The following is a 21,813-nucleotide window of genomic DNA, read 5'->3' as shown; positions in this document are numbered from 1 at the left end:
CTTGGGATGGCCTCAACCCGAGGGCCCTGGGTAACCAGGTCCACTATAAAAAAAAGCGATGTTAATTAGCAATTAGAAGACAGTTCTATCCTGATGTATGGGCCATTCTCAGAAAATGTGACAAATTCAGTTTTAAACATGGTTTGTTTGTTTTTTTTCTCTAAAACCATTAATCCTGGCCCTCTATTATACATTTATTTTAAGAAACAATTTAACAGAGCAGTAAAAAAAAAAATATTGAGACAACTTGTCTGCATTTGCAAAAAATTTATTTAGCCTAAATATACCAAAATGTCATTACCATCATGTGTCAAAATGAGGATTAGTGAAATTTGAATGAAAATAATTCCTTGGTTTTTTATTTCATTTTCACTTTTCTTTCTGAAATATTACCTCTGTGCATTCACTTTTTATTATGGAAAATATCATGCTCTTTCCTTCAACAGTTTTTAGTGTATGACCTAAAATATATGCGCAAGAATGTGTACTGGGTGGCACGGTGGTGTAGTGGTTAGCGCTGCTGCCTCACAGCAAGAAGGTCCGGGTTCGAGCCCCGTGGCCGGCGAGGGCCTTTCTGTGTGGAGTTTGCATGTTGTCCGCGTTGGTTTCCTCCGGGTGCTCCGGTTTCCCCCACAGTCCCAAGACATGCGGTTAGGTTAACTGATGGCTCTAAATTGACCGTAGGTGTGAATGTGAGTGTGAATGGTTGTCTGTGTCTATGGTGGGGTTTACGGTACATTAGACCGTATCAGCGGATCATCAGATTAACGTTTTTAAAACAATTCGCATGCACACAGCAACGCCAATACACGATTCGCGTGCACACAGCAACGCCAATACACGGATACGCTTGGCTCCGCAGGCATCCTGCGCTCCAAATCACTCCGCCCTGAACAGCGAGTGCCCTCTGGAGGGTGCGCACTCCGGCCCTGCGCAGCTCACAGAGCGCGCGAGTGAAGCGCACGAGCAGTGATTCGAGACTGAGCCGCTGTGTGTGTGATCCCAGTGCATATCGGGTATGCGCGTCACTTACCACTTGCAAGTGGAAGGATGGCAAGCCTAAAGACAATCATAACTACACAATGGGCAGTATTTGCATCAGTATTTGCAGTATTTTCATACTTTTATACTCTTTAATGAAAGGTGATACAAGGCGGAAGTCCGCGCCGTTTTTCAGCAGTCGCGTCACATGACCAACGCCAGCGAATCAGGAAGGTGGATGTCACAGTGACGTTGTCCAATGACGACGCCAGCTAGAGCTCAGCACAGCGTATCCGCGTATTCTCAATGTTTACACAGCACCGGACCAGACACGATCTGGATTGAATACGTGGACCCTGGCGGATTCCCGTTTCCCGGCGTTTCCAGGCGTTTTAATGTAAACGGACAGTGCATCCGCGAAGAAAACGAGACAGATACGGTCTAATGTAAACTTGGCCTATGTGTCAGCCCTGTGATGACCTGGCAACTTGTCCAGGGTGTACCCTGCCTTTCGCCCGTAGTCAGCTGGGATAGGCTCCAGCTTGCCTGCGACCCTGTAGAACAGGATACAGCGGCTAAAGATATTGAGATGGGATGAGAATGTGTACTTTCTTGATGTCTTTAAAGTTACCCAAATGGTAAAGTCATGCTGTAATTCAGGGCTTTGACAATAGAGGGCAGTACAGCTACATGAGGAAGGACCAGGATGTTGAGCAGCCATTTTGAAAAAAAAATCACTGGTACATGAATATTGGAATCCAGGATACTGATCAGGTAAATATGAAATTTCGAGATGTCAGGAAAATTAACTGTCTTTGCCGTTACCCCTGTAGGTGCAATAGGCTTATCAAATCAGTCTCATGTAAAAAGGGATCAGTCTCATAAATTCATTAATCATTAATTCAAGTGTCTAATAGTTTATAGTTAAACTATTAAAATCAATGGAATAACTTAGTGGTGATACTGCTATGTGATTCTCATCATAGTAATGATGATTGGAAGGAAGAGAGGGAGCAGTGGCGAGGAGAGTTTGGTCCTCTGGTTTTCCTTCACAGTCACAATGGTTGCATCCTGCCAGACCCTGGCCCAAGGCCATCTTGTGGTTCTGAGCATACTTCACCTCAATGCCATAGCCTTGTAGCGCCATCATCCATGCAGTGATGCGGCTGTTGGACACTCTCCCTTCTCTCAACCTTTGGCTGTTTAAGAAAGAGACCGGCTGATGACAAGTTTCAATGAAAAGTTTCTGACCACCAATGTAGCTGCGGAAATGCTCGACGGCCCAAACTGTTGTTAGCAGGGCTCTCTCACAGTCTGAGAACTTCAGCTCTACGCTACTCAGGGGGTGACTAGCGTAGGCAATGACCCGTCTATCTTGATCATATTTCTGTGACAGGGCAGCACTTAGACTATGGGCCGAGAAGCTAGCTTCCAGATAAAACTTCTTATCCTTGTCAGGATAAGCAAGGCACGGGGCAGAGCAGAGTTTCTGTTTTAGCTTCTGGAAGGCTTGTTCGTGAGAGCTTTCCCATTGGAACACTCTATCCTTCTGGAGAAGTTCAGTAAGGGGTCTAGTAATCTCAGCATAGTCCTCGATAAACTGTCAAGAGTAGTTACAGACACGTAAGAAGCTTCTGAGCTCCGAAATGGTGGTTGGAGCCTTGATATCTTGAATGGCCTGAACTCTCCCTGTTTGGGGTTCAATGCCATTCGCACCAACAAGTAGTCCAACATATTCGACCTTGGTACGGCACCATTGTCCCTTGGTGATTGACAGCTTCGCTCCAGCACTGGCAAGCTGGTTAAGCACATGTCGGATCTTGATCAAGTGGGCTTTGAATGTTCGTGAGCGTATCAAAATGTCATCGACATAGATCAGCACGGCATGTCAGAGCGGCGGCGTCACTCATGGCTTTGTGGAGGAATATGTTGAACTCCAATGGGGAGTTTGAATATCCGAACGGGCACCGATTCAATGTGAACTGTCGGTTGCCAGAGAAGAAGGCCAGCTTATACTAGTCTGTGGGGTCGAATCACTCTATGTCCTTTGCAAAGGAGTCAAGCTGGCGCATATGGAGGCCAGGGGAATGGTTCCTCTGTGTCCTCCTTGACCTTTGGGGAGGTTCGCTCTCTGAGTTACTTGATGATGAGTTTGATGGAGGGGGATACCTCACATGGTACTCATCAGAAGAGGAGAAGGAAGAGAGTGTTCATAGGTGGGGTTTACCACCGAATACTTCTTATTCTTCCTTTTAATGGTCGGGAGCTTTGGGGGCCCCTCAAGTGCAGGTGGGCGCAATTCTGCTCCACCAGGATTGCGAGAGGGGGCAGCAACCTGGTGCTTTGGTTTGGAAAGGGGGGGCATTTGGCGTCCGACCAAGAAATCTTCAGAGTCTGTGTCAGACTCGGCCCCTCTCCCAGCTCCTGGCTCTGTTTCTGCCTTTGCCTCCACGGATGGTGCATGAAGCACCATTTGGGCCCCGGCGCAGGTTTTGCGACTTTCTTCCTGGGCCCAGTCGTTGGCAGCTTTCCTACTAGATCGTTCAGCTAGCTGGAGTCTACGGGCACACTCCTCTAGTGAATCATTGGTAAGCTTGAATTCATCGCGCAGGGTCTGATTCATTGCGTCTAGCCGGTCGTGGCTAGCGCTCAGCTCTCTGTTCTCCCCCCGGAGCGTTTCCAGCTCCAAACGGGTATGTTGGTGATGGAGCAGAAATAACTTACCTACTACCTCTTGGATGGTGATGACACCGCGTTGGGGATTCTGCACGTATCGTATCAAGCTGTCAATCTCTGTCTGACACTCATCCTGGGTTAATTGCCTGAGTTCTTCCCTTTCCTTAGGAGAGATTTTGAGATCAGAGATGAAGTCAGAGAGGGGGACGGATTCCAGAGGAGGAAGGCTATCCTCCTCACCTCCTAACATACGTGGGGAACGGCGGCTCATCCTGACTGCCTGGTTCGGGCACGGACCTACACCTGACGAGCTAGTGACGTGGGCACTATTTCTCAGTCTACCCCTTTTAATGTAAGATAATGTCGTGGTTACGAGACGACGACAGACAGGCTGTGCTCAAACAGCGAAAATAAGAAAATGCACAGGTGAAGCTTCTAACCTGTGGCTCGCACCAACAACTTGATAATGATCCGTGTTATTCCTGTGACTCTTGTTTACTATCACCCTCTCTCAAAGTATGTCAACTAACTATGCAGGGTACTATGGCAACCGTACTTGTTTCTATCAATGGCTACTGGTGATACAGTCACTTACTCCCTACTAGCTGTGTTCACAGTATGACTGACACACAAGACTGTTAGTTAAACAACACTATCACCACACTGCAATTAGCCCAAAATAACACTCTGGTATAGCCTTGGCGATTCCACTTGACTAGCCTATTACTGAGTCGAGGCCTGGAATGGCTCAACACTAAATTTATCCGTTATTGCTACAAAAATCACTAAGGCCAATAATACCAATCCTCACACGGGGCATCAAAATATGTAGGTGCAATAAGCTTATCGAATCAGTCTCATGTAAAAAGGGATCAGTCTCATAAATTCATTAATCATTAATTCATTGTCTAATAGTTTATAACTAAACTATTAAAATCAATGGAATAACTTAGTGGTGATGCTGCTATAGTTTTAGTGAGTATTGTACAACCCCGATTCCAAAAAAGTTGGGACAAAGTACAAATTGTAAATAAAAACGGAATGCAATGATGTGGAAGTTTCAAAATTCCATATTTTATTCAGAATAGAACATAGATGACATATCAAATGTCCCATCTAGAACTACAAATCCCATCAACTAACTTCCGCGATGACCTATGTCACGCCTGGGCGGGATCACCTACGTCACGTCCTCCATGACTCTATAAGTGACCCGGAAACCTTCTCTCTTCCTCTTTGGCGCTGTGGACTCTGCGTCGTACAGACATAAAGAGACACCCTCTCATCAGAACATCCGAGATCAAGACATCTGCCTTTCAAGAAAAAGAAGACTCAGGCCCTGTCCACACGGCAACGGATTCAGGTGAATCCGATAAAATTTTTTATCATTTCGATCCGGCGTCCACACGGCACCGGCGTTTTGGGTGCCCCAAAACGATATTTTTTGAGGGCCGTTGCGAAGTCGTCTGGATGAGTAGAACGGATTTGTTTACGATGACGTCACAACCACATGACTAGAAGAAGGGATTTATGCGCATGCGTCCTACTTCTTCTATTGTTCTGGTGTCTCCGATGGGACCGTCTTACAGCGCACGTAGAGGTGTGGCATGTGTATTGCATCGTTTTCAGCAAGCGTTGCGTTGCCATATGTACCTGATATTTTACTGATCCGTTGCCCATGTGGACGCGATATTTTTTGTACCCGCTAAAAAAAAATCTCGTTGCCGTTGTCGTGTGGATGTAGCCTCAGCGCGCTTTCGTATACCACTGGCCTCGGTAAAACTACTTAAGTTGCGCTGTCTCACTTAGTTGAGTTACAACCAGTTTTATTTGTATTATAAGTAACGTTACGACTGCAGCCCAAGCAGTTAATTAAAAGTTAGAAGCGACCGGATTCCTTCTGACTTAATCGCTGTGCACATTGTTTGATCAGAGTCTTTTCCTCACGAACGACGAAGTTCGGACCAAGGAAACCTCTGCACTCTCATGGAAGAGACCCATGAACTTCTGTGAACCCCGCGAAACTTCGGGATATCTGGAAGTAAGGCTGGCATTTGGGCAAATTAGTCTTAGGAATTAGCTTTATGAAGTAGTGTGAATTTAAACTCAGGAACGGTTTAATTGTGCACACTGTAGACACTCAGTGTTAAGTTGATCGTTGTTGTTCTATATTGTTCTCTCAGTTGTTTTAATAGATAGGTGTTGCATGCTCTTTCTCTATCCTTTCTAACACCTTTAATTTCATTATTACACATATTTTGACCTCATCAAGATTTCAGTGGATTTGGTAATGTTATAAGTTAGTGAAATTAAAAACCACGAGGTGACATTCCTTTCTCTCAAGAAACCACGAGGTGATTTTCCTTTGTCTCAAGGAGAACACGAGGTGATTCACCTCCCCCAACCATAGATAACATTCCAACCCCTGATTCATTCCAAACTTTACAGCGCATCCTCCCGCGCGAACATTCAAACTCTCTTTGTCTCCTCCCTGCCTCGCACCCCTCCCTCTCTCTCTCCTCGCTCACACACACACACACACACACACGCTCTCACACACACATACACACTTCACTGTTTATGCGATGCTGACCATAGTAAATGTATTTCAACTGCTATTACCCATTTAGTATCATTGTTATAATAAATTCAATTATTCTGTTAAACTGTGCTTGTCTCTGTGTTTGCTACTATATACTTGAAGTCACACAATCTCAAAGAACTCCAAATTGTCTTCACCCAAGTGTATATGAATACTATTGGCTGTAGTGTCTATGTAATACGGTAAGTAATACATTATTGCTGCATTGGTAGTGATCATAATAATTTGGAATATACCATAATTTAGCTGTTTGGTAATTTATTATTAGATACCAAAATTAATGGTATTATTAATGAGACTGATTTAATGAGACTGATTTAATGAGACTGATCACTTAAGACCAATAGCACCCACACTGAGAAAATGTATCATTTAAAGAGAAAAATTAGGTGATTTTAAATTTCATGACAACACATCTCAAAAAAGTTGGGACAAGGCCATGTTTACCACTGTGAGACATCCCCTTTTCTCTTTACAACAGTCTGTAAACGTCTGGGGACTGAGGAGACAAGTTGCTCAAGTTTAGGGACAGGAATGTTAACCCATTCTTGTCTAATGTAGGATTCTAGTTGCTCAACTGTCTTAGGTCTTTTTTGTCGTATCTGCTGTTTTATGCCGCGCGAAATGTTTTCTATGGGTGAAAGATCTGGACTGCAGGCTGGCCAGTTCAGTACCTGGACCCTTCTTCTACGCAGCCATGATGCTGTAATTGATGCAGTATGTGGTTTGGCATTGTCATGTTGGAAAATGCAAGGTCTTCCCTGAAAGAGACGTCGTCTGGATGGGAGCATATGTTGCTCTAGAACCTGGATATACCTTTCAGCATCGATGGTGTCTTTCCAGATGTGTAAGTTGCCCATGCCACACGCACTAATGCAACCCGATACCATCAGAGATGCAGGCTTCTGAACTGAGCACTGATAACAACTTGGGTCGTCCTTCTCCTCTTTAGTCCGAATGACACGGCATCCCTGATTTCCATAAAGAACTTCAAATTTTGATTCGTCTGACCACAGAACAGTTTTCCACTTTGCCACAGTCCATTTTAAATGAGCCTTGGCCCAGAGAAGACGTCTGCGCTTCTGGGTCATGTTTAGATACGGCTTCTTCTTTGAATTATAGAGTTTTAGCTGGCAACAGCGGATGGCACGGTGAATTGTGTTCACAGATAATGTTCTCTGGAAATATTCCTGAGCCCATTTTGTGATTTCCAATACAGAAGCATGCCTGTATGTGATGCAGTGCCGTCTAAGGGCCCGAAGATCACGGACACCCAGTATGGTTTTCCGGCCTTGACCCTTACGCACAGAGATTCTTCCAGATTCTCTGAATCTTTTGATGATATTATGCACTGTAGATGATGATATGTTCAAACTCTTTGCAGTTTTACACTGTCAAACTCCTTTCTGATATTGCTCCACTATTTGTCGGCGCAGAATTAGGGGGATTGGTGATCCTCTTCCCATCTTTACTTCTGAGAGCCGCTGCCACTCCAAGATGCTCTTTTTATACCCAGTCATGTTAATGACCTATTGCCAATTGACCTAATGAGTTGCAATTTGGTCCTCCAGCTGTTCCTTTTTTGTATCTTTAACTTTTCCAGCCTCTTATTGCCCCTGTCCCAACTTTTTTGAGATATGTTGCTGTCATGAAATTTTAAATGAGCCAATATTTGGCATGAAATCTCAAAATGTTTAATTTTTGACATTTGATATGTTGTCTATGTTCTATTGTGAATACAATATCAGTTGTTGAGATTTGTAAATTACTGCATTCTGTTTTTATTTACAATTTGTTCTTTGTCCCATTTGGAATCGGGGTTGTAGCTCTAATGTAATATGTTTACTCTAGATCTAGAACATTCATATAACAACCAAATGGGCGAAGGCAATTAGAATACTTGTTGGCAGAGGTTGGCACTCAGTGAATGTTGTAGCATTAGACAGGACACAGTTTACTCCAAAGGTACCGTTTATTGAAATAGCTGACATGAATTAGCAAACTAATACTGATCAGATATAGCAACAATAGCAGCCAAGGAATAATTCAATATAAATGGTGATACAATGTATGCAAGTAATAATCAGTAGTGTATAAAGCAATAGTCAGTAGTAAGTAGAATAATAACCAGCAGTAAACAGGATGAGAAATCAGTAGTGAATATAATGATAACCAAGGCACTAATGGTGATCAGAAGTAATGGGCTATATGCAAGTGTTACAGTGTAGGGGCAAGTGAATGTTAAAATGTGAGAGGGAAATCACGTGTTTATGTGTGTCTGTGTGAGTGTGCGTGTGTGAGTGTAGGCGTGTGCATGCGTGTGCGCAGCTGTGCACTTAACGAGATGAGGAGGAGCTAGGGAGAGAGGGCATGCGCAGGCGCACGACAAAGAGGAGGGGAGTGAGGGAATGAGGCTGTGCGTGTGCGAGATAGGTGTGGTATGTGAATGTAGTGCGCGAGTCTTTGTGCTAGGCACCGCCTAAAGGGGGGATGGGCAACAATGAGAGCGGACGAGGGAGAGTAACAAAGGATCTGTAACTTAAGCGCTAGTCTCAACTACGTAGGCCTTAAACCCAAACTTCTACCCAACCCTTAGCTACTCCTGAAATCCCAATGTTGAGGGGTGTAGTGCGATGGAGGGAGTTAAAAAAAAGAGAGAGAGAGAGAGAGCATGCACGATGTAACTAATATGAATAGTAAACAAAGCAAATCAAACAACACGCGGTCTAAGACCGACTTTCATGTGAATCAAAATGCGTACATTTAAACCATGAATGAATTCAAATAAACAACACTCTTCGCATTAACTAGCCACAGCTAAGACTAACAATTGCCCAGATGACAGCCTTACTTGAGATCGCTCTTGCTTGGTGACCGAAAGTGCGTCGTCTGTTATCCGAAGACAGCGCGGCGCGCAGGTCCAGGGAGAAAACAGTTCTGTTCCTTTTACTTTTACAGCTCGTCAGCTGAATATCTTCAGTGTCCCGTCGGTCGTCCGATGATCTGGAAGGAATCTTGCTTGTAGTTCGTCGACGTTGCGAAAGGGAAAAGGGATCCGGTTGCCTTTTCTCTTTTAAAATACTGTGTGGGCTGCAGTAACTAGCCGGTTCAGTTATTATTACAACTATGCGAAGATCAAATACACTGAACTTTGGCTAAAGGTCCGGTATCAATAGCTCATTCTTTGTTCTTCTTTAGCACAGATGCAACGATGTCTCTTTCACGCGTGGGGATCCACCACCAGAGAGAAAGAATTTCAATTCCACTGCGGGTTTTAAAGCACAGTCATGTCGTCACTGTCATGCTCGGACCCTGGACTTCCACTCCGGAGATTACTTATCTCCCAGGTCAGCGCTAATCTGGATTCGGGACAGGAATTCCATCTAGCCTGCATTTCACTTCCTGGTTCTCTCTGCTGTGTATAAATAAGCCGTTCTCAGACGCTGACTTTGCCAGAACGTCTTGTTTTGCTATTCTAGCTGTTTCTGTGCCTTTATTACGTTTCATGGTTTTTGCTCAAGCTATTTTTCTAGTTCATGGTTTTTGCACTAAGGGTTTTTTCTATAGTTCATGGTTTTTGCACGTAAAGTTTTTTTGCTCTAGCGTTTTTGTCCTTGTCTGTCTCGTTTTTGTCAAGTTTTTTGTCTCTTTTCACCTGGACTATTTTTGCCATTTGTTTTTGTCCCGCTGTTTACCTTTTTGCCACGCCCTTTTCCCTGAATTAAAATCACCTTATTTATTGGATTACTGTCTGTGTTCTGCTTGTGGATCCTTATCTCACCAGACCTCCACCACCCCTAACAGTCACTGTATTTGGTATCCGGTTTCATCTCTGTATCCAATACCATTACAGTGAGTGTAAGAAGAATGGGCGGAGATAGAACATGGCATCGAGTACAGGGATTGTTGTGTTCAACAATCTGTGCTGTAACAGTGAAAGGGGAGAAGATGGGCCATAAAGTGAAGCAGAGAATTGTGGGTACTATGGCTACAGCATGGCAGCCCCCTACACCCCCAAATGATAAAGATAATGATGGTGCATGTTGAAAAACTTTAGTTAGCCAAGTAGCAAGCTAGGATGGTATAATAAATGCATAATTTGTTTATCTTTTTATCTGCACTCAGTGACCCAAAAATGCCATGAGATGTCTTTACCTTTACCCAGTGCTGTCTTTACCGTTACTCTATAAGGTAACAGGTAATGGTAAAGACATTATGGGTAAAGGTAAAGACAACTGGGCATTATTTTTTCATAATAATGATATCTCTTGCTTTGTGAATTCATGAAATATGCTCTTTGTCTATTAAATATATTTACAAGGATTGTAGCTAGAATTGGTGTACAGAAAAATTTTTTGAAGAGTCTTTACCGTTACTGGGCACATTTTCTGAGAATAACCCTTAAATTGTGTGATGTTTCTCAGTATTTTGAAAATAGTACACTACAATTAGGCTGTTGAATTCTTGATTCTGATTGGTCAGAAAGTGTTAATTACTTTTCTCTAAGAGCAGCTGTTCTAGCTGTAAAGCAACATGCAGGTTTATATCAGTGTACTCATTCTAATACTTTAGCAAAGGAGATGTTTATCATAACATGGTTGGACAGAGTCTCCAATGTACAGCATTTTGTAAAGGTAAGGTTTCTGCCATGGTCTTCAGGATAAAGGGTTTTGAGCTTTCTTGGTCACCTGATAAGCCGTGGGTGTATTTTCGTAAAGATGGTGAAGGAACAACTGTTTTAAAGGTGCTATAACTGAAGTGACTTGTTTTGCATATGCTCCATAACATTGAATGTGATTACAAATGGATAACGAGCATGAAGTCTCTTTCATTAAGTATTTAAACACATCTTTGGCATTACCATCAATCATCATCCAGCATTATTTTAAGAATTATTTAAGTTATTTGCCAAAGGTGACATGAATATCGGTGGAGAATCAAGACAAGGTCAAGGCGGATAACTGTTTTAGTATAAATACACAGGTGATTATTTTTAAAAAATTGAATTTAAAAAAATTATTTCAAACTTCAAAAGCGGCATGCAAATGTAATAATGGCATGGCGCAAACTTGTGTCACTTATCTACGCCAACTCGCATAAAATACTTTGTTTTGAAATTGATAAAAAAAATCACTTTAGTGCTTTTAGGAACAGCATTTTCTTTCATAATTTGTAATTCTTCCTCACTTACAGTGGCCACCATTTTGCCGAGTCACTCGAGGTACATACATACATACCATACATATTTCATAACCTATTATGCCTTATGGCACTTAAGGCACTAACTTAATTTAAGTTGGTATGACCAACTCGTCTTTCTCCGTCTACATTCCTGAAGAAATGACTCCATTCTCTTTCTCTTCCCCGCCCCCCATCCCTCTGAGTTACATATCAATCCTGAGATTGAGATGCTGACTTCTTCTGCTCCTCGGACCTACCTGATCCATCCTGATGCCCTACGTCTGGCTGGAGTCTCATCACATAGAAATTTTTTTTTAAATGTCTTTACCATTACTCATCACATTTTCTGAGAATTGTGTGATGTTTCTCAGTATTTTGAAAATAGTATACTACAATTACGCTGTTGAATTCTTGATTCTGATTGGTCAGAAGGTGTTAATTAATTTTCTAGAAGAGCAGAAGAAAAATAATTTGTAAGTGTTTTGTTAGATGACTGTACTGCATGAGTAATCCATTTAACATTGTTTTTTTTAATTCATTTTGTGTTCCACATGTTAGCAATATCTTTTCATTGGTATATTTCCAGGCCCCGCTGATACTTTCAATACGACTGCTATCTCCGGTTGTTGCTCAAGCTTTTGCTTCTTCAATCTCTTTCCTTGATGACTTCCAAGCCATTCCACCTCTCACCATACATCAGAGAAACTGTATATGAACAGTTTCAATTCAACTGTATTATCTATGTGTCGCAGAGAGTCCATATTTCGCAGCAATAACAGAGACGACTTCTGATATATACGCTATAGAACTTCATCCGTAGGGCGGCACGGTGGTGTAGTGGTTAGCGCTGTCGCCTCACAGCAAGAAGGTCCTGGGTTCGAGCCCCGGGGCCGGCGAGGGCCTTTCTGTGTGGAGTTTGCATGTTCTCCCCGTGTCCGCGTGGGTTTCCTCCGGGTGCTCCGGTTTCCCCCACAGTCCAAAGACATGCAGGTTAGGTTAACTGGTGACTCTAAATTGACCGTAGGTGTGAATGTGAGTGTGAATGGTTGTCTGTGTCTATGTGTCAGCCCTGTGATGACCTGGCGACTTGTCCAGGGTGTACCCCGCCTTTCGCCCGTAGTCAGCTGGGATAGGCTCCGGCTTGCCTGCGACCCTGTAGAAGGATAAAGCGGCTAGAGATAATGAATGAATGAATGAATGAACTTCATCCGTATGCTTAATCTAAGATGGTAGTTACACAGTAGTTTTTTTTTTTCAACTCAGCAAACTACCTGTGAGCCAATCCATTTCTTCTTTCCAGTTCCTTATCTGATGTTCCAGATTCAGAGCAAGATATAACAGCTCCTAAATACGTAAAATGTGTTACGTTTTCAATAGGTTTATTCTTGATGTTGATTATACTGCTTGGATAATCCTTATCCTTGAACTTAAAAATCAGAGTTTGTTTTGTTGATGCTAATGACTAAACTAAATCTTTGTAGAAGATCGCACAATACATCTGCAGCTTTTTGCAGGAGTTATTTGGTTTCTGCTGTCAATGCTAAATCATCAGCATATCCAAGCCATGCAAAATCCATTACCCCTCTGTAGCGAGTGGGATTGCTCCTTTCTCGTGCCTGGTCTTTCACACAGAACTTAAGAGATACCAAGTCCCAACTCTTCTGCTTGTTCATTGTAAATCCGCATGATGTGATTATCGAGAAATTGTCCGAAGTTCACGATCAATCAGCGCACATGATTTTATAATCACCTGTATATTTATACAATTACTATTATTTTCCAATAACAGCACAGCTTCAAGTGTTTCCAAAGTGAAACCTATTAAATACAAGTTATAATCAAATTACCAAACTCATCAGGATGCAGCAACGCTCCGAATGTGTGATCAGCTGGAACCCTCAAGGTGTCTGCGATTCTAAAACAGACCAATACAGGTTAATATTTGCCCTCCGACTGATGATAACGTATGGACTAGCTGCAGAAATTAGGACTTACGGGTCACGTACTTTGCCGATCTGCGACTGTGTCCTCTCTCTGAAGTCATCGCATTGCTTTGAGACAAATTTTGCACTGTGGTTCCTTTGGTATGAAGAAATGTATAGAGCAAGTGATTGAAAATCCAAAATAATGCTTGTTTAAGTCTGGATATTTAAGCTACATTGTAGCTTTTCAGACAGGAATATTCTACATTTACAAAATACAGTTTAATATGGAACATTATTATACATACAGGACACTTTTTCCATGGAATAAAAACGTTCTATTCCCTTCTAGCAGGTTTATTGATAGCATGCAATATTGTTATTATATCGCTTATCCTCCATGTATTACGCCACTCTGCCCAATGGAGAAAGAGCATGCGATATTGTTATAATATTGTACGTTGTCAAGACAACACGATGTCACATGTCAGAGCTCATGCGAAGATCCAATAAAAAAACTTTTCTGCTGCGCATGTGCACAATCGTTTCTTTGTTTGCCGCGAAAGAGAGAAGACGAGGCTAATCCAGTGCTCGGTTTAAACAGGAAATAAATAAACTGAAAACTGAAACTAAAGACGTGCTGAACACCCGAAAGGCTACCGAAAATTCATTATATATTCTTCACGCATATTTACAAGAAAAAAAAACATACCAACGGACATCAAAAAACTGGAAAAGAGACATGTTGGAGATATAAAACTTCCACGCTAGTGAGCGACTGTGATAGTTTGTAAACAAACATGGCTGCGAGGTTTGCTTCGTTAGAAGCAGAAGATTTTGAGAGAATTTTGGCTGCCAGGTCGCTCCACCGTGTGTAGTTATCGATGTTGATTTTAAAAGTAACTAAGTAAATAACACAGGGATAATAATGATAATAATAATAATAATAATAATAATAATAATAATATTTGGCTTGACTACGCTAGCATTGGCCTGCACTAACACTACACCAGCTAGAAGGTAACTGGACTGCCACACTAACAGCACCGAATCATGGGTAAGTTAGCATCGGCCTTCACTAACGCTACTGCTATGCCGGCTGGAAGCTAACTGGACTGCCGTGCTAACAGCAATGAGTCACAGGTAAGCTAGCGTCGGCCTTCACTAACACTACTGCTATGCTGACTGGAAGCTAACTGGACTGCCACGCTAATAGCACCAATTTGCAGGTAAGCTAGCATCAGCCTTCGCTAATGCTACTGCTGAATGCTACACCGGCTGGAAGGTGACTTCACTGCCGCACTAACAGCGCCGACTCACAGGTAAGCTAGCGTTGGCCTTCGAGTACACTGATATGAAGTTAGTGTGTATGTATCATAATAATAATAATGGCTTTTTTCATGGTATATCAGATATATTCCATTCAGCTACTTGTCTTCGACTCGGTCAGTATCATGCTAGCTACATGGAATATATCTGATAGACCACTCAACACCAGCCAGTATTATTTAAATATTTTCAGAGCCAAGGAAAATGCAAAAAAAAAAGTGCTAAGGATGAAAAAAGATGGCCGCTCCATAACATTACAGCATTCAGCAACAGTTATAATCAGGCTTACAGATTGTTTACCAAAGAATATTTTAGGTGAACCAGACTTCCAGTAATTGTGAGCTACATTAGGTTCATAGCTCAAAGCTTACTTTTGTGTCTCACACAGCCATTGGAGAGACTTTCTGATGTTGTGTCCATCATTGCGATGCGGAGTGGCCACACCAAACCTGCTGTCCTTCCTGTAACTAGTCAAGTCATACTTCCTGTTCACACGCTCACCTGGGATAGCAAACAAGAAATAAGATCCAAAGTCAGTCCAGTCACCTGTTGCGTTTGTCGTTTACCGTCGCATGTAACAATGACATGGACATATGGTATGTTTTCTAGCTTTCTTACCAACAAAGTAGGAACTATGTGAGCGGATGTATTTCTCATGTCCGTCTTGCGCTTCTTGTTCTACCTGCTCTGCTGTTTTTGGTGGATTGATGGTCTCGCCAGCGTTAACAGCTGCCCAATTAAAAAAAAATTATAATTTCAGTTCTTCTGTGATGAAATTAGTCGTCTTGTTCAATTATCCATGTACCAATGATCCGATGCATCTCATCTCATCTCATTATCTCTAGCCACTTTATCCTGTTCTACAGGGTCGCAGGCGAGCTGGAGCCTATCCCAGCTGACTACGGGCGAAAGGCGGGGTACACCCTGGACAAGTCGCCAGGTCATCACAGGGCTGACACATGGACACAGACAACCATTCACACTCACATTCACACCTACGGTCAATTTAGAGTCACCAGTTAACCTAACCTGCATGTCTTTGGACTGTGGGGGAAACCGGAGCACCCGGAGGAAACCCACGCGGACACGGGGAGAACATGCAAACTCCGCACAGAAAGGCCCTCGCCGGCCACGGGGCTTGAACCCGGACCTTCTTGCTGTGAGGCGACAGCGCTAACCACTACCATGTATACTGTAAGGGCGATAATAAAAAGTAAAACTGTTAAAATAAACTTTCATTTATTTCAATTAAAGGATGGATTTTTTTCTTTTTTTTCAATGTAAGATGAAGCTGCTTCATCAAAAACTGGATTTTTTTAACTCTTTTTACTAATCTTTACAAGGGGTACCAATAATTATGGAGGGCACTGTATTGAGTGGCTACTGGATAAAAATGGGAGAAATGTCATAAAAATCCAAAGATTAACAACAAAAGATGATATGATTCTCTTATGGATCTTACAATAAAGTGATTTAACACCAAAAGTTGTTTTTTCAGGATCAAGACCATTTGGAAGCCCAGGACCCAGAAGCTGGGATCGTCCAAATGGAGCTTTCTGTCTGCTGCCATAAATGGCCTCCTGAACCTCTTGCTTCCTCTCTTGGTAGCGAGTCCTAGGTGGCAGGTTGATCACAGTTCCAGCCTATTAAAAAAAAACAACAATGACAACAACAACCCACACACGCATTCAGTTATCAAATTATTCTCAGATGTATTAAAGGCATAAAGGCTTTTATTCTATCCACATTCACTGGATATGAGCAATCGCGCACTCTGATTGGCTACTCTACTACTAGGCTATCAGCTCATGTACCGTGAGTAGAGAAAAACAAAATGGCGGCGCGCATCAAGTCAGATCACTTTGTTATTAAGTATTTAAAAGAAACAGAAATAGCTAAAAGAATATAGTGTGCCCCCCTATGTCTCCTGTTCCACACCCCAGCCCAGTCGGTGGCAGTAATGCACCTTTAAGTTGGTTTGCCAACCACCAAAAAATCCTAAAGAAGAAGAAGAAAATGGCGGAGCGTGTTACTGAACCAACTGAGGACAAAATAAAAACTCTACTCGAAAACAAGCCCCCCCCCCAAAAAAAGGAACAAAATATATATACACACATATATATATATATATATATATATATATATATATATATATATATATATATATATATATATATATATATATATGTGTGTATATATATTTTGTATTTTCACCGATTTTGATTCTTTCTGGCATGAAGGTAGGGGTACCTAGGGTGCATAGAACTTCTACCCAGATTTGCTTCATTACAATTATTAATGAAGTTATGGACTAATTAAGCTTTAATGAGCAGTTCAACAAAAATGGCTTCTTCTTGGTCAATTCCTCGCCATTTTGGATTCTTTCTGGCAAATAGGTCGGTATTCCTAGGGTGGATATCGCTTCTATATATAGCTTGTATATAGTGTATATAGCTTGCAACATTTATTGTACAAGGTGGCCCAGTTTAGATCGTTCCTTCTGGACTAGACGGGGCCGGAGTGAGTGACGCTGTCATTGACAGTCTCGCTATAGCATTTTTCACAAATTGCTCCTGTCATTTTGTTTACATTCTAAGTGGAAATGATTTCGTCGGACGTTTTGTATAAAATTTTTATTAATCGAATTTGCAACAAATAAAAATAGAAATGCTCTGTTTATCAAAATTCAGTGAATGTAGATAGAATAAAACAGTTATTCCACTCAATCTTGTTGTACGTGAGCTGATAGCCAACTCTGTGGCGATCAGCTCATGTATGACTTGATTTTGTGGAATAACTGTTAAATATTGTCATTATCATTCAGTGACTATGAACATGATTACGGCATATGGGGATATTTACATTATCAGATGACTTCGGGTTTATTCCATGCACCAGAGTGCTGGCGATATCAGGGTCGTTTGCTTTCCCGTAGAACACCCGGATTGTCCCTGGCTCCGGATGTGTACTCTTGAGGAACTTCCTAACCACCGGGGGCGTCTCAGGCTACAGACAAACACATGTTTAGGAATTCAGTTGATCACAAGGATCTGAGCCCACTCACCTATTCTGTGTCAAACTTTTTAGAACATTATATGGTGGCTGTGAGCATCTGAAGTGGTTAGAGATACATTTGAGTGTATAGTAAACTAGAAATATTAGAACAACCACAGAAAAAAAAAAATCCTGGATCTGCATACATATCCACATTTGCACCACAATCGAATCAATTGTTCCTTGGTCCATGACTCATCTTTCCTTAGGATTTCATCAAAATCCGTTCACTACTTTTTAAGTTACGTTGCAAACAAATGGAGGCGAAAACATAACCTCCTCCAACAAAGCTGGTGGAAGAAGTGATCTTGTGTGCACAAAATAAAATAATATCACCTTCCAGGACTTTTGGGGCTCTGTAAAATCAATTTTATTTAAAAACAATCCCACATTATTTCTTGAATTAGTAATTAAAGTTTAAGTGCTTCAGGTTGCATCTGTATTTTGTATAGAAAATTAATATATACAGTGGCGCTTGAAAGTTTGTGAACCCTTTAGAATTTTTTATATTTCTGCATAAATATGACCTAAAACATCATCAGATTTTCACACAAGTCCTAAAAGTAGATAAAGAGAACCCAGTTAAACAAATGAGACAAAAATATTATACTTGGACATTTATTTATTGAGGAAAATGACCCAATATTACATATCTATGAGTGGCAAAAGTATGTGAACCTTTGCTTTCAGTATCTGGTGTGACCCCCTTGTGCAGCAATAACTGCAACTAAACATTTCCGGTAACTGTTGATCAGTCCTGCACACCGGCTTGGAGGAATTTTAGCCCGTTCCTCCATACAGAACAGCTTCAACTCTGGGATGTTGGTGGGTTTCCTCACATGAACTGTTCGCTTCAGGTCCTTCCACAACATTTCGATTGGATTAAGGTCAGGACTTTGACTTGGCCATTCCAAAACATTAACTTTATTCTTCTTTAACCATTCTTTGGTAGAACGACTCGTGTGCTTAGGGTCATTGTCTTGCTGCATGACCCAACTTCTCTTAAGATTCAGTTCATGGACAGATGTCCTGACATTTTCCTTTAGAATTCACTGGTATAATTCAGAATTCATTGTTCCATCAATGATGGCAAGCCGTCCTGGCCCAGATGCAGCAAAACAGGCCCAAACCATGATACTACCACCACCACGTTTCACAGATGGGATAAGGTTCTTATGCTGGAATGCAGTGTTTTCCTTTCTCCAAACATAACGCTTCTCGTTTAAACCAAAAAGTTCTATTTTGGTCTCATCCATCCACAAAACATTTTTCCAATAGACCCCTTCGCAGTAAACGTCATTCATATGTAAGAGGAAATTGCGCGCGCAGCCTGGACTCAAAAAAGACTCAACGACGGTAGAGACGAGAAGAAATATTTGGAAGAAATGCCTAGTTGCTGTGTTGTCGGGTGTCAGAATCGTAGCAGTGATGGGGTTAAAATGTACAGAATTCCAGCAGGATCTCACCCATTCCAAAAAAATTGCTGACGTCTATGACTACAAGCCATCAAACGTGTAGACTGGGATGAAAGCACTATCAAAAATGCGCGGGTTTGCAGCACCCACTTCATCACAGGTAAGATCAGGCTATTTATTAAATCTTTCTTTTTTATTCTTTCTGGTCGTTTATTGATGTAGCAAAATACTTTGGTAACGTTTGTCTGATTAGCTGGGTCATATAGTTACACAATGTAATGCATATTGTTAGCATGTTAACTTAGCTTTGCATGCAATTTTGTTTGTAGGAGAGGTCTCGCTTGACTCAAGCAGTCCAGATTTTGTGCCTTCATTATTTGTGTACGCCGAAAATCACAATTTTAAAGCAAGAATGGAAAGGTAAAATTGTGTGCCCTCACTCTAAATGCCAACTTGACTGCTCTAACCTAGCTCCTGCCCCGTTCAGTTTCATTTCTGGTCTCTGCCTCTCGCTTTTTACGCAGCTCTGATTTCTCTTAGCTGCACTCTTTACACTATCATTCCTTTCATGCCATCACCTCCTGCAAATTGCTGTTTAGTGTTGGTATTTGCTGTTGTAGCTAAAGCCACATTGCCATCACATCACTGGCATAATTTGATTAAAACAAAATGAATATGAATGTCCCATTGTTAATCAAGTTGTAGTCTCGCTGTAACCAGAATGTTGATGGCAGGCTACTTTTGTAAATAGTTTTTTTTTTTTTTGAGTTTGACATTTTTTGTAAATAGTATGACTGCCTTCAGGTATCAGAGGAAAACTTACTAACATCGTCCGTCCACTCTTTAATTAAATACGGATCCGGTAGGCGATGCCCACTTGTTAGAGTTAACTTATTTATGTAGCATTCTCGATCTTGTAACGACAATTGTTTTGCATAATCTGACAGCTCATAATGCCGGTCTATGGGCAGCGCCATTGTTTCTGAGTCCAGGCTGTGCACGCATCCTAGCAACGGTCGGTTTGTTTAGAAACATGCGAAGGGGTCTATAGCCTTCTGGCTTGTCCACATGATCTTTAGCAAACTGCAGACAAGCAGCAATGTTCTTTCTGGAGAGCAGTGGCTTTCTCCTTGCAACCCTGCCATGCACACCATTGTTGTTCAGTGTTCTCCTGATAGTGGACTCATGAACATTAACATTAGCCAATGTGAGAGAGGCCTTCAGTTGCTTAGAAGTTACCCTGGGGTCCTTTGTGACCTCACCAACTATTACACGCCTTGCTCTTGGAGTGATCTTTGTTGGTCGACCACTCCTGGGGAGGGTAACAATGGTCTTGAATTTCCTCCATTTGTACACAATCTGTCTGACTGTGGATTGGTGGAGTCCAAACTCTTTAGAGATGGTTTTGTAACCTTTTCCAGCCTGATGAGCATCAACAACGCGTTTTCTGAGGTCCTCAGAAATCTCCTTTGTTCATGCCATGATACACTTCCACAAACATGTGTTGTGAAGATCAGACTTTGATAGATCCCTGTTCTTTAAATAAAACAGGGTGCCCACTCACACCTGATTGTCATCCCATTGATTGAAAACAGCAGACTCTAATTTCACCTTCAAATTAACTGCTAACCCTAGAGGTTCACATACTTTTGCCACTCACAGATATGTAATATTGGATCATTTTCCTCAACAAATAAATGACCAAGTGTAACATTTTTGTCTCATTTGTTTAACTGGGTTCTCTTTATCTACTTTTAGGACTTGTGTGAAAATCTGATGATGTTTTAGGTCATATATGCAGAAATATAGAAAATTCTAAAGGGTTCACAAACTTTCAAGCATCACTGTATTTGTTTTTCTTCTTCAGTTTCTCATATCTGTATCACTTGTGGTTTATTCGCTGATCTAATGCCATGAGGATGATACGTAAGTCATAAAAACACAAAGCAAATAAACTATTTGGAAGCTGTAACTCACCCTTGGTGTTATTTCCTGGAGACATGCCTGCGCCCTGTGTCCTTGTGCTAGAACTTTCCCTGCCTTTTCCAAGGAAGAAACACAGTTTATTAGTCACATTAAAATTTAATTAGTAGTGAAAATGATTACTGTTAATATTAATTGTCCAGCACGTCATTTCTCTGAAATCAACCTCATTAATTCACTACATTACAGCTCTGATATTAGGGAAAGTGTCCCTGCGTCTCCAGGCACTGGGTGTCCTTTCAAAAACAGTCATCATAAACGTGAAGATCTCGACAACTCTAATTAACTTTATTCCCTGTTTTTCACCTTGACTGTTTACCTGCTGTCGCTTAGCAACGGATTTTGGCAGGGCATTTGGAGGGAGGTTAAAAAAAACAACGGCCGCATTCCATCTGACGTCACGTCCAAGTCATGAATATTAATAAGACGTCATGTATATTAATTAGGACGTTCATAAACGTGAAATGTGATTGGCTGAGGGGAAATATTGCAAAAGCAACTTAGCTCAGGCCCTTCAGGTATGAAAGCAATCTAGTCTGACACAGTCAGCATTGTCTCTAAACGTTTTCTTCCTACTTTACTATTTTAAATCACAGAATGAAGATGTGCATATTAATATGCATATTTTAGGCCAATATAAAATATATAAAATGTATTATTCTATCCGCAT

At 41.6% G+C, this 21,813-nt stretch overlaps 1 protein-coding gene across 1 annotated transcript in view; it reads right to left on the bottom strand.

Moving 5' to 3' along the window:
* The window catches only part of efhb (EF-hand domain family, member B), a 38,096-nt gene extending 16,700 nt beyond the window's left edge, over positions 1-21,396 (bottom strand). Inside the window, exons 1-8 of the mRNA XM_060900968.1 lie at positions 21,331-21,396; positions 21,138-21,200; positions 17,554-17,697; positions 16,154-16,334; positions 15,310-15,420; positions 15,063-15,192; positions 13,436-13,519; positions 13,288-13,355 (exon numbers count right to left, since the gene is read on the bottom strand). Of these exons, the coding sequence (XP_060756951.1) occupies positions 13,288-13,355; positions 13,436-13,519; positions 15,063-15,192; positions 15,310-15,420; positions 16,154-16,334; positions 17,554-17,697; positions 21,138-21,200; positions 21,331-21,396 (847 nt within the window). The remainder of the gene's footprint in view (positions 1-13,287; positions 13,356-13,435; positions 13,520-15,062; positions 15,193-15,309; positions 15,421-16,153; positions 16,335-17,553; positions 17,698-21,137; positions 21,201-21,330) is intronic.
* Between the last annotated feature and the right edge of the window lie 417 nt (positions 21,397-21,813).

Source organism: Neoarius graeffei, chromosome 19, assembly GCF_027579695.1.
Source record: "Neoarius graeffei isolate fNeoGra1 chromosome 19, fNeoGra1.pri, whole genome shotgun sequence".
Lineage (NCBI taxonomy): Eukaryota > Metazoa > Chordata > Actinopteri > Siluriformes > Ariidae > Neoarius > Neoarius graeffei.
This window is presented reverse-complemented; position numbering and strand designations above follow the sequence as displayed.